Raw genomic sequence first — 17,179 nt, forward strand, 5'->3', positions numbered from 1 at the left:
TTGACAGGAAGGTGGGGGGAGCAAAGAAGTCTGGGAACCAGAGATCTGGCCTTGCAGTTCCCGTCGTCTGAAACCTTTTCAGTTTTCAGTGCAGGCAGAAGAGTCTTAGGAATGGTTAAAGGCCTTTTAGACGCAGGGCAAAAGAGCATAATGTTAAGAACCTTTGTTGTGGATATATGCAGGGGGTGTTTTAAGCAGGAACTCGGCGGGACTGAGTTCCCTTACCATCGTTACCATATATATTTTTGTCCGGGGTCGGGGGCTGGAATACACCCAATGCCTGAGCCAAAAATCCACCTATACAGTATCTGTAATCAAGTTTTGGCCATTTCTAATCCAAATCATTGTCTGCTTGAGTTTAATAATAACAATAATAAATCTTTATTGTCACTACACCACCTGTGTGCAATAATATCACATATTGCATTTAGCCACTGCTGGGGGGTGGCATTGTGACTGGGCCCATAATAAACAAACAAACTTCGTGGTGAGGAAACCCTGAACGCTCGTGGAGCCAGCGAGCTGCCCGGAGATGGAGAAATCAAAACGCGTGGGCTGAAACACAGAATAGGGGTGGTCCGATGCCCTCCGTGGAGGGTCCCCCCTCCCTCTTGAAACCCCGAAAAAGGACCAGGGGGAGACCTCTCCAAACTCTGGTTTCCTCCCCAGAACTAAACTGTTGGCTTGAAAGAAAAGGCGAGTTTGGAGAGCCCGGCGCTTGCCCTCCCGCGCGCTCTGCCTTCCTCTCCGGTGGGATCAGCGAGGCCTGACGTGGGCAGGCCCTGATTGGCTGGCAGCCGATAGGATCTCGGCGGCCAGCGAATTAAGGCGGAGGAGGAAGGAAGGCGGATCTCACTGCAAGCCCTCCGGCCCTGGCAGACGCCTCTTCCATCCGCACCGAAGCGCGCGCTCTCCTTCTCCCTCGCCTCCATCCAGGGAGCAGGGAAAACGATGGTCGCCGCGTAAACTGCGCCCGCGCGCTTCCCTGACCTTCCAAACTCCTCCTGGGGAGTCTGGCAAAAAGTTCTGGCCTCCCGATCTCTCAGCCCGTGGGCTCCTTCCTCCTCACTGCTTCTCCTTTGGAGCCGTCTGGGTAGCAGGAGGGAACGGCCTGGCTCTGCGCGACCTTCTGACTCTTTTGGGGGTGCCGTCCTCTGCTCCGAGACCATGGAGTACACCGCCTCCCCCAAGCCGCAGCTCTCCTCCCGGGCGAACGCCTTCTCCATCGCCGCGCTCATGTCCAGCGGGAGCTCCAAGGAGAAGGAGAGCGCCGAGAGCACCATCAAGCCTCTGGGTGAGTCTCCGGAGAAGGAGGGACGCGCCGTCGGGGGGTCCTCTTCTCCAAGCCCACCTGCCCAGCCTAGAGGGGCTTTCGCATGGGATGCTGGAGTGGTCGCTTGGGGGAATGGAGGGAGGGGGGTGATCGTGTCGTAGGATCATAGAAGGGTCCCCCAGGGTCATCCAGGCGAAGCCCCTGCAGTGCAGGAAAACAGACAGGTTCCTGCTTAGTTTTGCAAATGTGTTAGCAGTTTTAATGCGGCGCCGAGCTCATTGGGCCTTACTCCCCGGTAGCTGTGTGGGCGGGCGGGGGCGATACCTTTAGAAAGGACAGCTTTCCAGAACAATAATGATTCGTGGGGTGGGAAAATGCCTTTCCTAAGTTGGACTGGATGGTTCAACTTCCCTTTGACTGGGATGTTCTCAAGGACGCCTTCCAAACGCCCAGTGGAAAGTGTTAAAAGGCAACGGAAGCAAACGCTTTTCTAAGTAGCCTGGTAGAACAATTAAAATATCCCGGTGTTACGATAGGGAGTTCCGTGGTTCCTTAAAGGCTGCGATTATCCGACGCGTCGTTTTCCTTTTAAGCAGCTGCTGCTTTTAGAGGGATCAGATACAGGATCTGGCCCCAGTGCCGTATCTCCAGTTAGAAATAAAAACCAGATACGATTTTGCTAAGTTGAGTTTTCTTGGACTGCTCTTCCTCTCTCCGGGCAAAAGAGGCCATCGATCCGGAAAACAAACTTTTCATCCGAGAACATTGGGGCGCAGCTGTAGTTGTAAAATCAGCCCAAGGACCAGCTGATTACGTGGGAACCACTGCTCCCCAGTTTGTTCGTACACTTTTTAAACTAGGGAGATAGAGTTGAAGGAGAGGGAGATTCAGCTAAAGTAATTACTAGCAATCAAGATTTTAAAAAACCCCGAAATTCTGTGAACATTTGCTGCACAGGAGACGACTGCAATCCTGTGCACATTTAGCTGGGAGCAAGTCCCAGGATCGCTGGGCAAGCACGTTTAGCTTGGCAGGATTTGCTTCAGGATGAAAATGGGCCCTCCTTTGGAATTAGTTTGTATTCAAAATAAACTTGTCCTCTGGAATCACTGGAATTCGTAATAGCCAAGGCTGTGATTCTGAATCTGGAAGCCATTAAAAAAAAGTAAACCCGACCTATTTCAGATAAATATATTTAGGATGAGGTGATCATAAGCTAAGGAGTCTGAAAGAAATGGGATTTGCTTTCAAATACAACGACTCCGTTCACATCCCTTTGAAGTCGAAGGCAAAACTTCGCTGGTTTTCTGCAATCCACAACAGGGAGCCCAAATTTTTGACTGTGATCCTTAAAGCCTCTGAAGTCAATCTGCGCTATCCTTCATGGATGGACGTCCCATCCTAAAACATCCCCCCGCTGAGTAAATAAGATTTGCTTTCTGATAAACACGCCAGGACTACAGTTTCATACTCTCTAGTGAAACTTTCCACTTTGACTTGAAAATAAGCCATTTTGATTCGTAAGAGAACTTGCTTTTAATTCCAGAGGTTTAGTGCGTCAATCCAAATACCCAACCCAATTTACCTTGGCTTTTGACACTCGATGTGTATGCTTTTTAGGACTCACCTAAGTTATTTTAAACTGTTTTTAAATATTGTGTTTTAATGTTGGAACCCGCCTTTTGGGTAAAGGGCAGGTGATTAATAATGATAATGATAAATAGTGGAGAATGTGAACAGTTTTGTGCGTTTTGTTTTAAATAAGTTCTGTCGACTTGTACAGAACCTCAATTACAGAATTTCCTAAGAAAAGAGTAAATATGTCTCTGCTCCAAGGACGTTACAAGGAAAATAACAAATAATTATTGCACTCTGTTTATTTTAAGATACTATTTTGTTGATTTTGACCTTTATAGCACTTTGAGCTTTAGGTACATTATGTATTTAGATCATTTTCTCTTACAGAAGCTTTAACAAAAAATACTTCTCATAAAATCATTGCTCAGCTCTTTGTGTGGGTTTCTTTTATGGCTGTTTAAGAAACATTACCCAGAAACCCTTAACTATAAATTTTTCAACACCTCTTCCCTCTGTCAGCTAGCCCACCCTTTAACCATTAATAGAAATAATGCACCTTTAGAAAACTACCTTTTTCTCTTGGTGAAGAATGAAAGGAAGAGCGAGAGTTCTCTCTCTATATATATAATTTTAATTAAATTTTATTAAAAATTTTTTGACAAAACGTCCATCTTACATATAATATATAAAAACTTCTTGGTCATCTTGGCCGGAGACTTCCCTCCTCCTCAACTAATGGTTTTCCTAATTATACTCTGATATTGCGTTTTGTTATTAGGAAGAGCGAGAGCTCTCATTGGCGTTGTTAAAAAAGGGTAATTTAAACAGACAAAACAAAAATCCGAAGGCTTTTAAGTACGAAAAAGACGTATTCAATATAAGCAATGCGTATGCTTAAGAAACTTTCGTAGAAAATAGAAACCGCTCCCTCATCCCAAACATCGTACTTTAAAGATAATTTTATACTTTATCTTTCTGAGCTTCGGTCACAGCGAATTTGTTTCCGGTTATTTACAGCCTCTTTCCCCCCCCTGTTCCGAGTATGGACTGGCTCCTGGTTGCATAGACTTGTCTTTGCGCCTGCTCTTAAGAAAATATTACTTCCCGCCTCCCATGGCAGTTTTTAAGTAAAAATGAGCAGAAAGATCCTGGACAGGTTGAAAGAGATTCGGTACGACCATATCCTTAAGTTCTGCTAAACCGACTAAGATGATCACCAAGAGATTGGACCGGGCGGGATCTCGATTTGTTTTTATTCGGTTTCCTTGTTTGGTCCCTTGCTGAGGAAGAAACCGGAGGCCGAGGGCACTGGGTTTTCTTTGGAGCGCGTTCCAAATCGACTCGCTGTAGACATGCCTCGCCTTCTAGCTCCCCTCTTCCTTCTTCCATTGGAAGTGTAGGCCCAACTTGCCGTCTCTTCTGTTCAGCCCATTTCGCAGACTCAACCGCGGAGTCTTGCGCGCCCAGGGGCTGATTAGAGTCAGAGTCACAGATACGGTTGGCTTTGCTCGGTGGCGGATTCCGCTGCCATGAACTGGGGGTTACACTTCGATCTAATTCGGTCCATTTAATCCCAATGGGACAGCTATCTGGGAAATCCATTCTTATGCGTTGGAGCTAGGAGTCACTGCTGAACGTGTGAGACGCAACTTGGCTGTGTTCGCGCCATACACTTAAAGCGCACCCCTCCCCCAATTAATCCTGGGAACCATAGTTTGCTGGGAACTGTAGTTCTGGGTGTTGGTAAATAACAGTTCCCAGGATTCTTGGCAGCGTGTGCTTTAAAATGCGCTTGAAAGGTTACACCAGGACTGAGAACGAAGGCTTAGAATGTCCCTCGAGTGTCTTCGGCACTCTGAATTAAAAAATCGCTAGATCTCCGTGGGAGAGAGTTATGGGGTATTTTGTGCCACTAGTTTAATCAACTAAAAACTGGCTTTCTAGAGGGTGTCCCGTTGACATAACCGTGCTTAAGAGCGTGACAAAACCATTGAACAACAAAAACCTGACAGAGGTTCCTGCTAAAATCCCAACAAAGCGAGTGCTCTCTTCTTTTCGTAGTACTTTTATTTATATATTTATCATAAATATGTGTAACCCGCCTTCCATCGATACAGATACCAGGGCGGGGTACGGAACGCAAAACCAAACAATTGCCACAAAGCATCCATTGCGTTTAAGTCCCTTGCTGGGAGGTGAGATATTTTAAATGAAGATTTTGAGATTTCCGGAGGGTGCGATCCTGTGTGGATGGGTTTATACACCCTGGATCGAGGGAGACGCAGTGATTTCCGTGCAGACTGTTAGAAGTCAGTGAACTTCATCCCAAGGAAAGCCACAACTCACCTGAGCGTTTCTCCCTAAATAAACCCCATTTCAAAGGAGCGAGACTGCGTAAAAGCAGAGTTCATTCCTTTCAATGGTGCGTGAAACTACTGGTCAGTTTGCGCCCTGCAGGGAACCTTGGAAGAGTGTTAGGAACAGAGACGTTTTGTCCACCCCCAAGTCTGGATGCATATGTCATCCTTAGTTATGTCCCTTTCCAAACCGTAATTATTTTAATACCCCACTCAGCTCCGAAGTTTACATTGGATCAGTGAGTTGGGCAACCCAGCCACGAAGTTATTTGGATTTGAGCGCACCCTGACTTTGAATAAAGCACGAGGTTTTACATCTGTCCGATCCCTCTGAAGCTGAAATATTTATCCTGAATAAAGGGGTCGAGAATCAGGCTTTTTCTCCCCACCCCTCCTTGACTTTATTCCAAGGTTACAACACAGCTTTGCTCACTGCCATAATATCACAGAATGGTCACTCCAATCCTCAATCCTACACGGCTGTCAGGATCAGGCTTCGAGCCTGCCTTATGGGATCTGGACTGGACTGGACAATTAGATCTGCTTCATTATTGGAAGTAGATCCCACTGAATTGAATGAGGTTTTCGCTTGGGGTCGCAGCGCACATCTTGCGTGCTCCAAATCTGCGCATATTTCCTTGGGAAGGAAATCTCAGCCGTTTTTAACATCTCAGGGAGTCGCAACCTTTCACTGGGCTAGTCCGGTTGGAAACGTGTATCTGACCAATTGGTGGTGGGTGTTTTCTGGCATTTAGTGGGTGAATTGCTCGGGACCAGTCTCCGGCTGGTGCGGCCCCGAATCTTGGCACAGGATGCGTCCTGTGAGTTGGTTGGGAATGGGCCGCCGGCGTCGCTGGTCCGATCCTGCCCATCTGGGACCAGTTCTATTTTGGGTTTCCCTTCCATAGCGCGCCGCTCGCTTCGGACGCCAGCTGGATAAACCAACCACCACGAAGGCCCTCAAGTGGTTTCTTTATTTAAGGGCGGCGATAATCGGGGCATTTAGACAGGCTCCCTGCCTTCAAAGTAACTGGGTCCTTATCAGTTGGCTTCCAACAGCGCCGAGGCGCGCGACCAGCAGGAGAAGCTCTCCTGCGCAAGCTTCCTGAGCACATTTGAGAAAAATTCCCGGTGGATGCTGGCCCCTGGACTGGATTTAACAAGCAGCTGCTAAGAGGGGGCCCGGGGCTTTACAATGCAATCAAATTTAAGCCTACTCAGAAGTAAGCCCCTCCGAGTTCAGTGGGGCTTACTCCCAGGTAAGTGGACGTAGGGTAGGGTTACATCCTGAGTGTTTTAGAATTAAGAGTCCTATATCTGGTTTTAGCTAAAGCACAGTCAAGCCTTTCTCGCCTCCATTCCGACTGCGCACAAACCACTAGATCCCGATTTTCCGGATACAGCTGGGGCGTTGGGGGATCTCTGACTTACTTTCTCCAGCTGGATCCGTTTCCTTCGCATTTCGTCTCCAGTTTATGGCACTTGAGCTCTATACTTGTGCGGAAGGTGAGGCGTGCTGACGATGCCCACATCTGATAGCGCCCCACGGAAAGTTACAATGCCAGGAGGTCAAGCGATGGCTTTATTTCCCTCTCGGTCCCCTCGCCTGATGAAAATGGGGGTTTCTTTGGAATCCTCCTGGGCAATCTCTCTCCAGGCGGAGGGACTGGAGAAAGAAATCCGATCAGAAGAACTTGTGATCAATCTGGAAGATTGATCAGGACGATCAGAAGCCGCAGGGTGTTTGGAGGCGGTTTTCCCTCTAGATTTGGGAAGGTTCCCAAATCTGTGGTCCTTCTTCCTACCTATATCTTAATATTTATATGCTGCTTCTCCATCAAGTTCTAGCCCCCCCAAATCGCTTTTATCCTCACTACAACCCTGTGAGGTAAGTTAAACTGAGAGGTAAGTACCGGCCCAACGCCACCCTACCTGGTCCCAGCATGACACTCCAAGTATAGGTGCCAACTCCCTAGGGCTCTGGGTGCCCAAGCACTCGCAAAATTCCCCATGAAGGCGCTGTGCGGGCACCCACAAATGTCCATGCCAGCACCATGCATGCTGCCTGACACCCACGGGCCTGGGCACCCACGGTCACAGGGCCAACTTGGCACTCCTGACTCCAAGAATTCATTTCCCCAGTAACTGACAACCATTTAATTTCAGTTACCCTTTGCAGGTAGAAGCAAGCCACAATAAAGAGATGCTCTGCTACCTATTCTATGTAGTTCTTTTGTTGATCACAAGTTGGGGCAGGATCCAGTCAAGAAGCGTTCACCTAAACATGTTTATTCACAGAAGGCTCAGCGAGAGCTACTCCAAGGAGAATGTCCAGCCCCTCGTGAAATCCCCTTTGAACACAGTGGGAGAGAGGGAAGCCTCTGAACTATATGTTTAGTCGGAGGTAAATCCTATTAAGTTCAATGGGGCTTATTCCCAGGTAAGTGTGCCTGGGATTTCAGGCTCAAGGTGCGATCCTAGGCTTGGTCTCACAGAATGCAACGAGGCTTACTCCCAAGGAGATGCTAAAGGATTAGCAGCCTGCGCCTTCTATTGAAATCCAAGAAAAGAAGTAACAGTGCTTTGAATTTTGGGAAGGTTAGCTGGGCCCGATGGTGTTTCACCCGTTTTTTGCAACCAGATGCAGCTCCTGTACCTATTTGCTTGGGAGGAAGCCCAACTGATCTCCTTCCGCGTAGACTTGCATAGGAATGCGCTTTCGGTTGGGGAAGGGGGGGCGGGAAAGTAGTTTAAACTCATCCTGAATAAATAGGAAAACGCCTACGGAGTTCAAAGGTACTTCCTTTCTTCCAAGTAAGCAGGGTCGTTAAAAAATAAATAAATTGCACCCCCTAAAAAGATCCGCGTCCTTGATTGCAAATCATCTCCCTTTCGCTTGGTGTTTTCTACACAAAGTTTTTTGAGCTAAAACCTTTTTTGTACGGTAAATAATGTTTTCAAGGACGGAGCTTTGTGCCACACTTCGAGGTTCTAGGCCTCAGTGAGGAGGCAAACATCTAAATCTTTAGGTGGCAAGTGAAAGCTCACGTGACAATGCTCCAAGATAAATAAATATACACTGCGAAAACGGAATGCCAGAGCAAGTCTGGAAGGTTGACGCGCTACTTTTCTATTTGCAGGTTGTTTTAAAATGAAGAGCATTCATTCATTCATGTGAACCCGAGCACAAGCCTGCTTGGTGGGGAAAAGGAAAACTGGGGGAAATTGCTTTCTCCCAATTTTCCCTTCCCTCCCCACTCCTTGTTTCCGAAAAAAATGGGAGTGAGAACGGGACGTAAAATTTGATTCCCACTCCTTGTCTACTCTCCAATTGTTCAGAAACTAATAGGTGGGAGGAACGGACAAACTGGGGGGGGGGGACACAACCCAGCTCCCGCGCGCAATCTTTTTCGTTTTCTCCCAGGCCTTCACATCTAAAGTGAAGCGGATGAAACACAGGTTTCTTGCCACAGAAAGCAAGTGGCCAGCGTTCTTGTACTTGCTTGCAAAACATTGTCCGTGGCGCGCTTCGAGAGTGGGCAAAGCCGTCTCGGGGCGGCGTCTGCACTCGTCTGCGAGGCAACCGACAAGTTCTCTCTTCCCCGTTCTCTCTTCTGAAATCTTGAGAACAAGACGCGATGGAAATCAGGAGGCGGCGGCAGTGGAGAAAGCTCTCCAGATGCAACACTTTCGCTGCGCTTTGATTGCTTTTAACTGCCAATTGCGGTGACTGTGTGTAGCCGGCTCCCTGCCTAAAAGCGCCCGAACGCCTCTGCTGTTGCTGTGCGTAAAACGCAGAGGCGGCAGGGAGTTTAAAAACAGTATCCTCTGCCGCTCGAGAAATTCAGGGGGTTAATGTTGCGGGATCCTGGCCGCAGTTTTCAAGCCTCCGCTTTCCCAAAGGGGCCGTAAGTTCATATGAGTGAGGGAAGAGACAGGGAGATGGAAAAGAGACCCCAGGATAGTCTTGGATCGGCTATAGCCACAACGATCTCTCCAATTTCGTGCGCGTTGTTTTCATTTGCGGGAGTTCAGGACCTTTCTGCGAGCGCATCAGTTCCCCTCCTGGTTATTATTGGCTTTCTGCTGGAATCCTTCCTAGTGTTTGTCAGGTTCACCTCTCTGCTCCTCCTGGCAGCAGGCTGACTTGCTTTCCCATTTTTGCTCTGCTGTGGTGACTCGATTATTCACCAGGAGCAGCGGTCTCACTCCGTCGTCGCCCTTTCTCTCTGTCCCATTTGCAGAGCAATTCGTGGAGAAGTCGTCTTGCTCCCAAACGCTCGGCGACTTGCCCGCTTTGGAAACGCCGCCGGGGGATTTCAGCAGCGCCAGCCCCTCTTCCCTGTGCACCGAGCCCCTCATTCCCACCACCCCCATCATTCCCAGCGAGGAGATGGCCAAGATCTCCTGCAGCCTGGAGACCAAGGACCTCTGGGACAAATTCCACGACCTGGGCACCGAGATGATCATCACCAAATCGGGAAGGTAAGGCTATACCTTCAAAGATATCGGTTATATTTTGGCACCACAATCCACAGTTGGACAGTGCCTTCGTTAGGACTAACCAAAAACGTCACAAAATAGTGACGAGCTTTGGTTGGTGGTCCTAAGCAAGGCATTAGCTGCGTGTGAGATTTGGGGGAGATGTTGCTTCAGCACAACTGCTTTTGCTTATTTGTTGTGCAAAATTACAATGGAGCAACTGAAAGGAAAGAGGGGTGAGAATAGAAGTGCACAGGGCGAAAAAGTTGACTCAGAAGTCTGGGAAAGGGGTAGTTTATCACCAGCCAGCGTGCAGAGCTGTGGATTTATCCAGCCCGTGCTTCAGGCATCTGGATTGTGCTAGAAAAGCTTCCTTTACGCAGAAAAAGGTCTGATCTGCTCCTCTCCGCTTCCACGCCTCATTGCTAAAAATACTGAGTTTGAGGTGTTGTCAGATGACATGAAGGTTCTTGTCCTCTTTTTTCCTTTTTGATCTGTGATGGCTGTTTAACACATGCATGTCATGGGTTGAATGTTGGTGTCTCCAAGTGATGCGCCTGCCTTGTGTATCAGCCACTGTAACATTAGACCACTTGAAGTATTTGCTTGTAGTCTGCACCTAAAGGTTATTAATATCAGAGTAATAGTTAGAATGAGAATGTTATGCTTCCTTTTATTTTGATGTGAGGGAACAGCTGTAGAATACTAACTATACAAACTGCTGCAGTGCAAAAACCAGCTTTGGGATATTGTCTGGACCTGTTTGTTTCATTTTCTTTTAGGCTGCAATCCTGCACCCACTTACTTGGGAGTAAGTCCTATTGAACGCAATGGTACTTACTTCTAAGTAGGATTACATTATAGTGCATGAGCAGTACTTGAGAAGCTTAGGATGGAGTAAAAAAATGTGTGCCTTCAGTTGAAATCTGTAAAATAACCAGTAATTTTTTTTCAAACAAACCTACAATAATATAATTTATGGATTAATGCTATTTTCAGAAGGGTCACCAAATCAGTCTGTTGTAGCAGAAACAAAAACAGAAAAGGCTTGCAGCACCTTAAGGTAAAGGTAAAGGGACCCCTGACCATTAGGTCCAGTCGTGACCGACTCTGGGGTTGCGGCGTTCATCTCGCTTTATTGGCCGAGGGAGCCAGCGTACAGCTTCCAGGACATGTGGCCAGCATGACTAAGCCGCTTCTGGCAAACCAGAGCAGTGCACGGAAACGCCGTTTACCTTCCCGCTGGAGCGATCCCTATTTATCTACTTGCACTCTGACATGCTTTCGAACTGCTAGGTTGGGCAGGGACCGAGCAACGGGAGCTCACCCCGTCGCGGGGATTCGAACCGCCGACCTTCTGATCAGCAAGCCCTAGGCTCTGTGGTTTAACCCACAGCGCCACCCGCGTCCCGTACAGCAGCACCTTAAAGATGACCTCAATTTACTGTGACATGAGCTTTTGGGGACTAAAGTCCACTTTGTGCAGTATATGAGTATATGAATCAGCCTCTACAGCTAATAAGCAGAGGACCCCATCCATAATAGGCATAAAATTGCTGTGTATTCAGGGGGCTTTGTAACACTGGAATCTGCCTATTATGAAATCAGCCCATTGGCCCATCCAGCTCAGTACTGCCTACACTGACTGACAGCTGCTCTCTAGGTTTCAGGCAGGGGTTTCACCCAGTCCCACATGGAGATGCTAGGATACTGAATCGTGGACCCTGTGCACTCAGAGGAGATGCTCACCCTCATTTCTTCCTTGTTTTCATTTCTGCCAATAATTTGCACATTCCATATACCCCGTATAAACATAATTAAATTACAAAATTTCCTTAAGCCAAAACCCATGGCTTAAAAAGGGAAAACTGTAGTTGTTTGTTTTAAAAGCTTTTCTTGGTTACCCCATTCTTAGTGTCCTTTGCAGAAGTCCCACCCAGAGCTAAAAGCTCTAAAGTTAATCAGACTTGGGAAAGCCTGTCTGAGGATTTAGGATTCTGGTTTTGTTCTTCTCATAAACACTCAAAAGTGAGTTCCCTCCCTCTTCCTGGGCATTTCCAGATTACAGTACAGTTTCCTTAAGGCTATTTTACACAAAGGAAATCTGGATTTAACACAGACCTATACAAAACTCAGCCGGGCTCTGCAACCAAGCTCATCTCCTTTGGCAAAGGTACCTGCATGATACAAGTGTTGACGTACACATATTTATCACACTATATACTTAAAATATAACTTGTGCTCTCAATGAAAGCAGTATATATGAAGGCAGTGGTGGGAACTTTGCACTTTCCCATTGACAAAATATTGTTCCGTAAATGCTGGGAAAGTGCCATTGTCACAACAGGAACTTTGAAAAGAGCTGTCACGATCCCATGCAACTCTTGAGCAACAACTCTGAGTTTACCACACTATTTCATCTTTTTAGACCTATAATGTTTTAAGTGTTTACCCAGAAGGAAGCTCCAGTAAGCTCAGTGGGGTTTCCTCCCCAAAAATTGCAGCTAAGGGCTACAAATGGTGCTTGTGAAATCACTAGTGAAATCACAACCCTTCTTCCACGCTGCATCATTTTGTGATATTTTACAGGTTCCTATTTGTTCATTGGACTGCTTCTTTATTGTCCCATTTAAAATGGGGGCGCTTAAACAGTTCAGAAATAGCCATTAATACCTGCAAGGCTGCTTTTTTTTTTTAACAATACCACGATTTCATGCCATTTCATGTGGAAAGGAGGGATATAAATTGGAAACACATAGCCAAAATTCCCCTTGATTTTTTAAAAAAGTTAACTCTTAGGAAATGGCATGCACATTTTATTTTTTTAAAAACAGATCACCTTTCATCCTGACTGTTTCCTGGGCAGATGATAGATACAATGCTATTACATTTATCAACACCATAATATTCTTCAAAACAATATACAGTGGTACCTCAGGTTACAGACACTTCAGGTTACAGACGCTTCAGGTTACAGACTCCGCTAACCCAGAAGTAGTACCTTGGGTTAAGAACTTTGTTTCAGGATGAGAACAGAAATCACACGGTGGCGGCATGGCGGCAGCAGTGGGAGGCCCCATTAGCTAAAGTGGTGCTTCAGGTTAAGAACAGTTTCAGGTTAAGAATGGACCTCCGGAATGAATTAAGTTCTTAACCAGAGGTACCACTGTATTTACTTTGGATATGATGCAGAATGGAAGTATGACCAACTTTTAATTCGGCAACACATCTAAAAACCTGGAGGCACATGTATTTTTCCACTCTCTAGGTTAGAATGTGCAGTGAGATGCCTCAACTCGCAAGCTTGCTGTCATATCCAAAGCCATGACTGCTGTTTATTATACTAATTTTCACTCTTCTCCCGCATAGCCTCCATTTTGCTTGTTGCTTCCTTGCCCTATTTCCCCCATTGAGCTCCACAGGGCCAGAGGATTCCATTCCATTGTGTTCCTACAGATCTACAGTTGCAGTTTTCCCACCTCCCTCCACTTGCAACCTCAGGCTTGCTCACCCTGCGCTGGAAGGGACATGACAAGTCTTCTTACACGACTCTCTTTCTTTAACTGCCTGGGAGTTGCATGTGGCTGTCAAGCTGCAGTTTAAAATGCATTTTAAATGTTTAAAATGCGGAGTGGCTTCAGTCAATGTATATTTGTAGGGAGATATGGATTGTTTTAAATATCCCCAAACAAAGATATACAGAAAATGCTTGGAATTTCCCCGTCTCTCTGGTAGGCTAGGCTTATAATGTCTGTTTCTGATCAGTTTCAAAGGGGCTGTTTTCTCTGGTCCCTTATTTATATATTCATCATCTTGTTTGCTTCTGTCTGTTTCAGAAGAATGTTTCCGACCATTAGGGTTTCCTTTTCGGGCGTGGACCCGGAAGCCAAGTTCATTGTGCTGATGGATATCGTTCCAGTGGACAATAAGCGGTACCGATATGCCTACCACAGGTCCTCCTGGCTGGTTGCTGGCAAAGCAGACCCTCCTCTGCCTGCAAGGTCAGTTCATGTGCAAGTTATATCCATTGCACACACCCCTCAAATCTCTGCTGTGAATCCTCAGTGTTGCTTTGTAAATACTGGGGTAAGACCAAGAACTGACAACTGCTGAAACCAATGGTCAGGAAAACAAAATCCTTGATAGGAACCAAAAGTTCTGTGCATTCCAAAGGTGGGCAGTCTGCAGCCTTATGGCTGCATTTGGCCCTTGGTCTAATGTTATGTGGCCCTTGGTTCAATTTTATGCAGGTGGCAAGGAGGAAGAAAACTGGAAGGAAAGGGGGTGAGAGAAAAGGAGGTGGTTCCATCTACTTTTGGCCCTAGCCATGCCCCCTTTTGACTCCTGTTCCACACACCACTGTTTTGCAGCTCTTGACAGATTACTTCCAAGGAAATTTCCCCAAGGGTTGTCTATTCCTGCTGTATTGTTGAGCTTTTTTATAGGAAACCCCCAAAATTTTGAGCAGTGTGTGGCAGTATGCATGATCCAGCTAAATGCAAGCAGATTTTAAAAGGAGAGTTGCACATCGGCCCCCACGAATCCTAGGTGCAATCTAATCAAAGTAAAAACAGGTTCCATTAATGTTGGCTTAATCATGCCCAGAGATGTTAAGGATTTGCTGCCCTCCCCTCCCCAAAAAACTTTGCAAAAGTTTTAGTGCCAAACAGTTTAAATGGCCCTTTAAATATATACATTATTTTCTTCTTGCTACAATACTTTCCACTCTTTAACTTCAAAGAAATCCAGGCATGTTTGGCCAAGTGCAAGTCAAAAATATTAGATTACAGCTTGATTCATGCAATTACATTATTTTTTCAACTGAAGACTAAACCATGGGTCATGTTTATGCACTGCAGTCAATTAATTGCCGACTTGCTCTGCAAGTCAAGGGGACACCATCCTTTTTTCAATTGAACAGCTCAGTTTTTTCAGCTTCTGTATCCACAGAACTTCTGAATAATAAATGGTGTGTGTGTGTGTGTGTGAGAGAGAGAGAGAGAGAGAGAGAGAGAGAATATCTAGGAATGATTGAACTCCCCTTGGCTTAGTTTGCAATCCGACTCAGTAAGCCAAGTCATTCCACTCTCGGGAAAGCTGCTAGTTTCCCCAAGTACAACTCTAAATTCAGACCCCTTCATGTTCCCCATGATGTTTCAAAATACACATTGAGATCCAAATCTCTTTCCACAACTCCTGCAATATTCCAAATCCCATGAACCACTCCTTCCCTTCTCCCAAACTGGCCTGCTGTCAGAGCTGTGCTGACACGGGTGCTATCTCACTTGGAGGCCTCCATGGAAGGTAAAGAAGGTAAAGGGACCCCCTGACCATTAGGTCCAGTCGTGGCCGACTCTGGGGTTGCGGTGCTCATCTCGCTTTATTGGCCAAGGGAGCCGGCGTACAGCTTCCGGGTCATGTGGCCAGCATGACTAAGCCGCTTCTGGCGAACCAGAGCAGCGCACGGAAATGCCGTTTACCTTCCCACCGGAGTGGTACCTATTTATCTACTTGCACTTTGGCATGCTTTCAAACTGCTAGGTGGGCAGGAGCAGGGACCGAGCAACGGGAGCTCACCCCGTCGCGGGGATTCGAACCGCCGACCTTCTGATTGGCAAACCCTAGGGTTAAACCACAGAGCCACCCGCATCCCATGGAAAGCCTTCCTCTATTTCCACGGCACCTGAGATGCTTCAGTGTAGTTCGCCAAAGCAACTGAGTCCTTAAACTGTGGACAGTAGGTGACTGGGAGAACATTGTTTCTTTGATGCCCGTCAGTGAAGCATTCAAGGCCCCAGAGGTTTCACACTGAAGCTCTGAATGAGACCTCTTCATTACCACAACTGCTCCAAAATGGTGTCTGGTACTTCCTAGAATGGTTTGTCTAGGGCAGGGTCAGGCGATGTAGTGACCCTTCCCCCAAGATGTTGTTGGGCTATGACTCCAGTCCTCCATGACCACTGGTGGTGTTGGCTGGGATGGTGGGTGATAGGATCCAGCAGCGCTGGCCACCTCCTGGAGTGATGTCATCCTGTACAAGATGCAGCACAGAGTGAAATGAGTCAATCTGGCTCAAAAACAACCTCATCATTCCACCAAATTATAAGATATGATAGATGGCTACCTTGGACAGGGGCTTCTCAGTTGTGGCCCTCAGAATTTGGAATGGCTTCCTGATAGAGAGTTTGGCTGGCAGGCAGTAAAGACTACTTTATCCACCTCAAAGCTTTTTCCTATGGGAGTAAAATATATATTAAAAAATTCCTGTAACTGTCCAGATGTGGATAAACTTCGTTCAGAAATGGGACCTTCACTATGCAGTCTATACATGTCTACTCAGAAGTAAGTCCCACTAAGTTCACCTGGTATAGGACTGGGATCTTGGCCTGTCTCCTTCAAATGATGCTTTTGTCTATTGTATTATGAGGATTTTTTTGGCAGATTAAGCTGAATCTTTCAATGGCTCAAACTTTAAGCATGTTGGCAATCTAATATAAATTAAGTTCCAGGGGTTTTAAATTCATTTTTTCAGTGATCACTATTTGTAGACTGAACCCACATCTCTGTGTGTGTACGTTTAAGTGTTGAAGATAGAAATATATCTGTTGCGTGCTTGGCAAGATTGAGTCAAATGAAGTTAACTTGTTGATGTCGAAAAGATCTATCCATAAGTTTACTTACATAGGTGATTCTCAAGAGAAAGGGGGGGCGCGGGGGGGAGGAATCCCTGCCGTAGGTAAGCCTTGGTGACATCCATACCCCCAGGCTCCCCCCCCCCATCATTTTTGTAGAGAAATAACTTTCAGCACCACAACTGCTGAGACCGAAATTAACGAGGATTAGCCAATATCATTTGAAAGCCTTTCCATTCATAAACCTTCACTGCGGATGACCATTAAATCCTCCTTTTCCTGCTGTCAGCGTGCAAAGCGGCTCTCCCTCCCTGGCGCTGTGAATGGAAGCAACAAAATTCTTTTGGAAAAATCTATTGTGAAACTTTCCGCGGGTCCCCAGTCCCAGAATACAACTAGCTTAAATGGCTTTAGGAACCAGACCAAACCTTTGAAAGACATACCTGTCTTATGAGTTCTAGCTTGTAGTTAAATATTCTGCTTGTTGTTTCTTCCTTTGGGGTTTTCTGTTTTGTTTCTTTAACATTGGTACAGAGTGTTGATTAGTTTCCTTGACAATGCAAGCCACCCTGTGCTTTTAACTCCTTGCTGACTAAGCTAAGATCCACCACAGGGCAAAATAATGACTTGTTGCTCAGTGGTAGGTAAAAGTACAATCGGTTTCTTGATTATGTGCTGGATAGTGGGCGGTGTTCAACGGAGTTTTACTCAGAGAACACCTATTAAAAATAATGGACCAGACTAAAGTCCTGTCTGCCCCATACATTTAAACAAACAGGGCCTTCCGCAAAGAATCTTGGGAACCACAGTTTTTTAAGGGGGCTGAGAATTTTTAGGGGAGCCCTGTTCCACTCTCA

The 17,179-nt window shown here is 46.4% G+C and overlaps 1 protein-coding gene across 2 annotated transcripts in view; it reads left to right on the top strand.

The window, feature by feature from the left end:
- The first annotated feature begins 847 nt into the window (after nucleotides 1–847).
- Nucleotides 848–17,179, top strand: part of TBX20 (T-box transcription factor 20) — a 43,696-nt gene continuing 27,364 nt past the window's right edge. Inside the window, exons 1-3 of one of the 2 annotated variants that reach the window (XM_083578149.1) lie at nucleotides 848–1,294; nucleotides 9,453–9,693; nucleotides 13,527–13,691. In XM_083578149.1, coding sequence (XP_083434275.1) covers nucleotides 1,168–1,294; nucleotides 9,453–9,693; nucleotides 13,527–13,691 — 533 coding nt within the window. In that variant the 5' untranslated portion in view covers nucleotides 848–1,167. Of the gene's footprint in view, nucleotides 1,295–6,212; nucleotides 6,468–9,452; nucleotides 9,694–13,526; nucleotides 13,692–17,179 lie in introns of those variants that run through there. The other variant, XM_083578150.1, reaches the window with a different exon arrangement.

The sequence above is a fragment of the Podarcis filfolensis genome (assembly GCF_964270895.1).
Source record: "Podarcis filfolensis genome assembly, chromosome: 12".
NCBI lineage: Eukaryota > Metazoa > Chordata > Lepidosauria > Squamata > Lacertidae > Podarcis > Podarcis filfolensis.